Here is a 6,853-nt window from a genome sequence, read left to right on the forward strand (position 1 = left end):
CGACAGCTGGCTCTGGGGTTCTCAAGATTTATTCAGGATTGTGTTAACGGAGGCGGTGGGAGGATGGGGGACACACTGAGGACCCTCCCCGTCCCTGTGAGGGAGCGGGGAGGCTCGCTTTTTCTTAAAAATATAAATGTATTTATCTGCATCATCACGTCCCTGGGGCACCCAGCTGGCCGGCCCGTGGGCCACAGGGCAGGGAAGGGAAGAGGGTGTCAGGGCACAAGTCTGAGCGAGGCGGAGAAGAACTTCCCCTGGGGGTGGGGGCGGCCTCACAGGGCTCCGTGCTGGGCCTGGTATCGGGACAGCACAGCGCGGTAGTGGGACAGCTCCTGGCGCACGGCCACCACCTCCTGCCGCAGCAGGGCGTTCTCCTTCTCCAGGAAGGCCGCCCGCACCGATATCTGGTTCTCCTTGAGCCTCCGGGCGTCGCGGGACCGCTTGGCTGCCTCGTTATTCTTGTACCGTCGGCTCCAGTATTTCTCGTCCTGGGTGGGCAGGAAAGCACTAAGGTCCAGACGGGCCCAGCCCCAGCGAAAGAAGGGAGGAACAGCTTTGCTTGTGCCTTCTGGGACCAGATTACAGCTAAGAGAGCCCCCACCATCCCGGGGAGCTGCTTCTCGCCCAGCAGTTGAGCCGAAAGGATACCAGGTCTCCAGTGGATGGATGAGTGCCCAAGAGTCTGGCCTTCTAGGGCTCTTGTTGCTAAGGAAAGTGGACCCATAGCAACAGCTAAGGCAGGAGATAGCCTCCTACCTTAAGCAACTGAGCTTTATAGTCTCCACTGTGCAAAGCAGACCCAAGCTCTTCTCACTTGACAAAAGGCCTGCAGTTAGCTCCCAGGTTTGCTAAGGATACTGGTTCCCTAGCAACAAGGCCTTCAGGGCCTGAGGGCATCTCCTAGTGAAACGCCCTATAGATCACCTTTTCAGATCCTGGTTGTTCCTAGGGATGGGGTCTCGTGTCCCATAAAAACCTCTTAGAGCTGGGCCCTTCTGACCTGGTTGCCAAGGCGGTCTTATCCCTCCTCAGCAAACAAAAGTGAGGTATAAGTGGTCCCAATGAACACAGCCAGTTTCTGATGCACTGGCTCAATTATTGTCTTGTTTTTGGCCACACAGTGCAGCATGCAGGATCTTGGTTCCCCAACCGTGAACCAAAACTGTGCCCTCTGTGTTGGGAGCTCGGTGTCTTAACCACTGGACTGCCAGGGAAGTCCCTCTGAACCACTGGCTTTGCATAGAGGCCAGGGAGTTGCCTTCTCCCAACAGGCCCTGGGTGCAAAAGGGTCTGTCCCGAGACCTTCCCACACCATGTTTAGAGTTCTCCAGTCCTTGAATTTGACTGTGAGGGAGGACCACTCCTTGGTAACAAGGACCACCCAGAGGTCTGGAAGATGCCCTTCCAACCTCATTCCATTAAAGCCTAGTCCCTGCTTGCTAGGGCAAATCCAGTTCCTAACAACAGAGCCCTGTGGCAGGAGAAACCACTGGTCTAGATTTGGTTTACAGGCCAGTACTCACTGGGCTTCCTCAGTGGTGCTAGGGATAAAGAACCTGTTTGCCAGTGCAGGAGACCTAAGAGACACGGGTTCGATCCCTGGGTCAGGAAGATCCCCTGGAAGAGGGCATGGCAACCCACTCCAGTATTCTTGCCTGGAGAATCCCACGGACAGAGGAGCCTGGCGGGCTACAGCCCATGGGGTCAGAAAGAGTTAGAAACGACTGAAGTGACTTCGCACACACACACGCCCTCACTCACTGGTTCAAGTAGTTGTGTCTTACACAAGGACACGGCAAGGTCTTGTGAGACCAGGCCCAGGCACCCCTTGTGAGGGAAGACCCCAGGCCTGGCAAAGACAGAGTGCTAGAGAGATGCAGTTACTGCCCCAAATACCTCAAATCGGAATGTGGCCCTAGCTGCAAATGAGAACCTGAAGCCTAGAGGGGCTGGCAGTCTTCATCCTAGGCAGAATGCAACTGCCCTGAAAAAGTGAAAGTCGCTCACTTGTGTCCGACACTTTGAGGCCCCATGGACTGTAGCCCGCTAGGCTCCTCTGTCCATGGAATTTGCCAGGGAAGAATACTGGAATGGGTAGCCATTCCCTTCTTCAGGGGAATATTCCCAACCCAGGGATCAAACCCAGGTCTCCTATACTGCAGGCGGGTTCTTTACTGTCTGAGTCACCAGGGAAGCCCTATTGCCCTGAAGGATGCCCCAAACCAGAGGTTAAAGGACCAACCCCAGCCATGCTGGCTGCTCAGAAGCAGCAAGCTGATACCCCATTCCAAAGGGATGCTATCCTTAGCAACTGTAGTGACTAGTAGACCCTGAAGCCTGCCACAGTGAGGGTTTTGGGTCCAATTGACAGGAGAAACTCCAATCCTGTAAAACCAGTCCCAGCAGGGCTGGCTGAGTCTGAGTCCCATAATGATTTCCTTTTCACAAATCTCAAGCCCAAACCTCTGCCGCCCGCCCCGCCCCCTCCCGCCCCCCCCCCCCCCCCCGCCCCCTCCATGCAGCTGCCCATGGTCCTTGGCTGTAGGTTTGAAGAACGTGAGTGCTAATCCCGGTGAGAAATCCAGGTCTGACTGTGAAGGGAGGGCCATCCCAGGATGTGGGGCCAGCATGCACAAACCTGTGTCCCACACCCAGCAAAGCTCACCTTCTGCTCCTCTGGCACCTGGATCTTCCTCGCCTTCTTCATGATTGGCTGGGGCTTGAGTTCCTCTTCGGAGAAGCGGTGTCTCCGAGGGTCAAAGGTCTCATGGCCGGGAATGCTGGACAGGGCTAAATCGGCTGGGTCAGGCTCAAAGGTCATCAGCACCTCCACGGTATCTGGGTCCACAGGGCTGGGTGTGTCCCGAGAGGTCAGGCCTTGGGGAAACAGAATGTGCTACCTGAGGGCGTATTTATTTGGGGAAGGGGGTTCCCCAGAGGCTAGCAAGGAAGGTCCTTATGGGGTCAAACATAAAGCCCACCAGGGATTAACCTCCCTAATATAAGATATGAAGATTCCCTAAGCCACAAAGATGCTTAGCAATCATGAAACCAACTCCCGCTTGTCACACAGGAAAACCAAGGCCCAATCCTATGTGACTTGCCCTAAGTAGCACAAGAACCTGGATCATTGCTTCTAAAAGCCTCAGGACTTTAGAGTTAGCGTCTTTCCTACAGTCCTACCCTTCTTAACTGAATCCCCGACCAAAGCCTAGAAAAGTGTCCTGATGACACTTCAAGTTAGCTTCTTATGAGTCATTAAGTCTGAAGAGTGAGAAAGCATAATGAGGTTGGTTCAAGCGTAAAGGCTGCCTGTATCTTTAAGAAAGAGCCAGCCGGGGCCAACTGAGGACACAGGTTCAGGGCCGAGTCACGTGCTGGCGCCTGCTTCCCGCCCCCACCCCACCCCCCAGCCCCGCCGCCACGGGCGCCCTCACGTTTCTCCAGTCCCACCCTCTCCCTCGTGATCGCGCGTGCGCGAAGCACGGAGCAGGGAGGAGGACTCACGTGGCGCGGGAATGTGCGGCTGGGAAGGGGAGGGCCTTAGTCCTGCGGGGAGGTCAGGGCCAGGATCAGGTGTGTCCGGGAATTCCCGACCCGCTGTCCTCCCGGGGCAACCCCAGGGTGCCCACGTTTCCTCTTGCTCCCTGGGGTCTCAGCTGTCAACCTCAAGGCCCCTCTGCTCTCTAGGGAACACTCGAGGACGGCCCCGCTCTATATTCCCAAGTCCCAGACATTCTCGCCACTGGGATAAGCACGATTCTGGGACCCCAGGGCACCTCTTGCAGGAATATAGAAAGCTCAGTCCTTGCCCCAGTCAATGAAAGACCTAGGATGACGATCCCTTATGAAGGACTCTCGGGATCCAGGGCGCCCGCCTCTCTCCACTAGGGGGACCGAGGACGCAGGGCCGCCAGTCCCTTTTGTCCTGGAGAAACACGTCTGTGCGTCTGTGGCCGGCCCTTGTCTTTCTGGCTCGCAGAGGGCCTAGGAGCTCCGGCCCTACCCCAGCTGCACCGATTCCGGGCCCAGATTCTAGGGCGCAGTCCAGAATAAACTCCGGTAAATAACTTCGGTGTTCTGGGATCTCGAGTATCCAGACCCTTTGTCCTCACCTCCCACATAAAAGTTCACACGACCTCACCACTGGGCAGGCTTCCTGGAACTTGGGGTCCCAAGTCCCTCATCTCCTATAGGTCTGGGAGACCCAGTTCCCTGGTCTATTAGGGAACACAAAATCTGGACACCTCCCTCGACGTCTCCCGATTAGGGGTCACGGACTTCGGGCATGCAGCCTCAGTCCCACCGTCCCAAACCCTTGCGGCACAGCCCCGCCCTCTGGAGCCCAAGCCCCGCCCAACCGGGGCCCTGCCTCGCCCCCGCAGTCGCACCTGCGCGGTGGCCGCCGGCGGCCCCGAGAGCAGCCCGGGCGGGGGCGTGCCCGGGCGAAGAGCGAGGGGAGGCCGAGCCGCAGGAGCCGGGCCCCGGGGAGGGTGCGGGAGTGCGCACCGGTGAGGGCGCTGGCGACGGGCCGCCTGGGGGTGGCGGGCTGGGAGGGAGCCCGTGCTCGAGCAGGAAAGCGTCCAGGTCCACGTACTCCACGTCGCCGAACGGCAGTGTCCGCTCCCACAGTAGCGGCGCCAACAAACCCGGGCCGGGCGCAGCCCCCGGGCGTCCCCTCGGGGACCCGCCGCCCACCACCGCCCCAGCTGAAGCATCCGCCGGGCCCGCCGTCTCCAGGCCCGGCCCGGGGACTGTTGCTGCTGGCGGGGGTGCCTTGCGCTCCTTTTCCTTCAGGAGACCTGCAGGCCAGGGAAAGAGAGAGCAGGGTAGGGAGGAAGAGGAAGATAGAGATGAAGAATCAACTCCGAGTGGCGAGAAACGCGAGGAACAAGGGGATAGATCCCCGCACCGCAGAGATCCAGACAGCGGGGACACAGAAAGGAGGTGGGAGAGAGACCGGAGAACGAGAGCAAGGACCCAGAGACAGGAGGAGGTAGAGGCTCAGAGAGGGAGAGAGACACAGAAAGCAAGAACAGAGACGGGGACGGTGGACCAGGAGATGGGGGGAGACTCAGAAAGATCAGAGGACAGGGATGCAAAGAGGGATGGGGACAGAGACCCAGGAAGGGGAGCGGAAGTTCAGACAGAGGTAGGTGGAGGGTTGGGCAGGTGAGAGAAAAAAATGACAACTCTGTAATTCCTCTGTAATCTACAACCCCCTCCTCCAACCCCCACCCCCCCACACACACACCCGGCGCACAGTACCCCCTTCTCCCCGCCTCCACACTCTTTAAGGGGGCAGGAAGGGGCTCTATTCCTGGGGCACATTCCTCATCCCTAGACTCCATGTGACCCCAGGAGGCCCCGCCCAAGCCCGTGTAACAACCGTGTGAGCCTTCGACACACCCCCTCCCTTCTCCCTGGACCCCTGGGGTCCAGGCGCTCGGAACCAAAAGGAAGACGGGGCTGGGGCCTAGAGTCTTGAGTCCTCGGGGTGGACTGGCATGAGGGCCGGTACCTTTGGGTCCTGTGAGCTAGGGCTCTAAACACCTAAGTATTGGGGTAGTTAAAGGTTGGACTTTAAGTATTTAAAGAGGATGGACTCTTGGCACTTAGAAGGTAGCTGGGGACCCTCCCCGGACTTGAGTCCCTAAGGGAGTACGGTGTCTGAATTGGGTGAGATGGGGGCTAGAACTCACAGCTAGTTGGCTCTTTGGGCTTGCTGGTCCCCTGTAGAAGGCTTCGCAGCCCAAGCAGCGCTCCCCCACCAGGGGGGGCTCCAGTCGGGCCGCCCAGCAGCAGGGGGGCCGGGGTCCTGTCGCTCACAGGCCGCGCCATCGCCCGGCACCTGCCCGCAGGCTCACGGATTCATGGAGAGGCGAACAGCTGGCTTGCCAGTCAGCGGCACACTCCGATGGTTCGGGCAAGTGTCTGCCCAGAGGCGGGCGAGCGTAGCTTGCAAGCCTCCAGTATCCAGAATACTGCAAATCCTAGGAGCGACGGGGATTTGCAGTCCTCGGTGCAGAAACGTGCAACTCAAGAGGGTCCCAGAAGAGCATACAGTCTGGGTGAGTGGGTGATCAAATCAGGCGGCCGGCTCTTTGCAACTGAGAGTTCAGGGGGACACAAGGCGCTCCTTCTACAGGGTGGGCGAGCCTGGCTCTTGCAAAATCTGCAGCTCTCCCCAAGGAAGGAGCTTTGCAATCTGCACCGAGAGGTGTGCGCGGACCGCCGGGGGAGAGGGCAGAGGGAGGCGGCTGCCTTGAGGCGTGGCCAAAGCAAACTTCTTTCGCGGAAAAAAAAAAAGCCAAACCAAAACACCCGACGCCACAGAGCGCACCCCTCCTCTCAGCCCCCACCCGACTCTGGCCTTGCACCCCAGCCGCGTGCCTCCCTCCAGCTGAAAGCGCGAGCCAATCGCATCCTGACCCCTCGAGACGCACAGCCAATGGGACCCCTGGATTCGTCAAGGCCCAGAAGTGCGAGAGAGGGGCTCAGAGCGTGAAGTTACCTTGCCTTTTGGAGGGAGGCGGGACCCTGACCTACATTTACCCAATGGGAGATGGCTCTGGGGGCGGGACCGTGACCCAGTTCGAGCCAATGAGGCAGACGGGAGGGGGAAGCACATGGCTCTGCGCGTGCTGCCTGCCCAGGAGGGTGGGTAATTGGGTGGGAGGGGAGAAGCGCTGCTTAAAGGAGCCACACATCCAAGAAACTCTTTCTGGAACCCGGAAGCCAAAAAACCGATTAGTGGGGTTTAGGAAAAGGCAGATGGTTTCTAGAAGAAGGCTACTAGTCTTTAGTACCCAAATGTTTCCCCGCCGTGCCTAGAATGAGACCACTGAGA

The 6,853-nt window shown here is 58.6% G+C and overlaps 1 protein-coding gene across 1 annotated transcript; it reads right to left on the minus strand.

The window, feature by feature from the left end:
* Nucleotides 1-13: 13 nt before the first annotated feature.
* DBP (D-box binding PAR bZIP transcription factor) lies at nucleotides 14-6,560 on the minus strand. Its single transcript, XM_069551149.1, has 4 exons — nucleotides 5,706-6,560; nucleotides 4,395-4,805; nucleotides 2,669-2,880; nucleotides 14-491 (listed from the first exon to the last, which is right to left on the minus strand). The coding sequence occupies exons 1-4, from the start codon at nucleotides 5,842-5,844 to the stop codon at nucleotides 276-278; spliced, it is 978 nt and encodes a 325-aa protein (XP_069407250.1). The 5' UTR covers nucleotides 5,845-6,560; the 3' UTR covers nucleotides 14-275.
* Nucleotides 6,561-6,853: the final 293 nt, after the last annotated feature.

Source organism: Ovis canadensis, chromosome 14 (assembly GCF_042477335.2).
Source record: "Ovis canadensis isolate MfBH-ARS-UI-01 breed Bighorn chromosome 14, ARS-UI_OviCan_v2, whole genome shotgun sequence".
Taxonomy (NCBI): domain Eukaryota; kingdom Metazoa; phylum Chordata; class Mammalia; order Artiodactyla; family Bovidae; genus Ovis; species Ovis canadensis.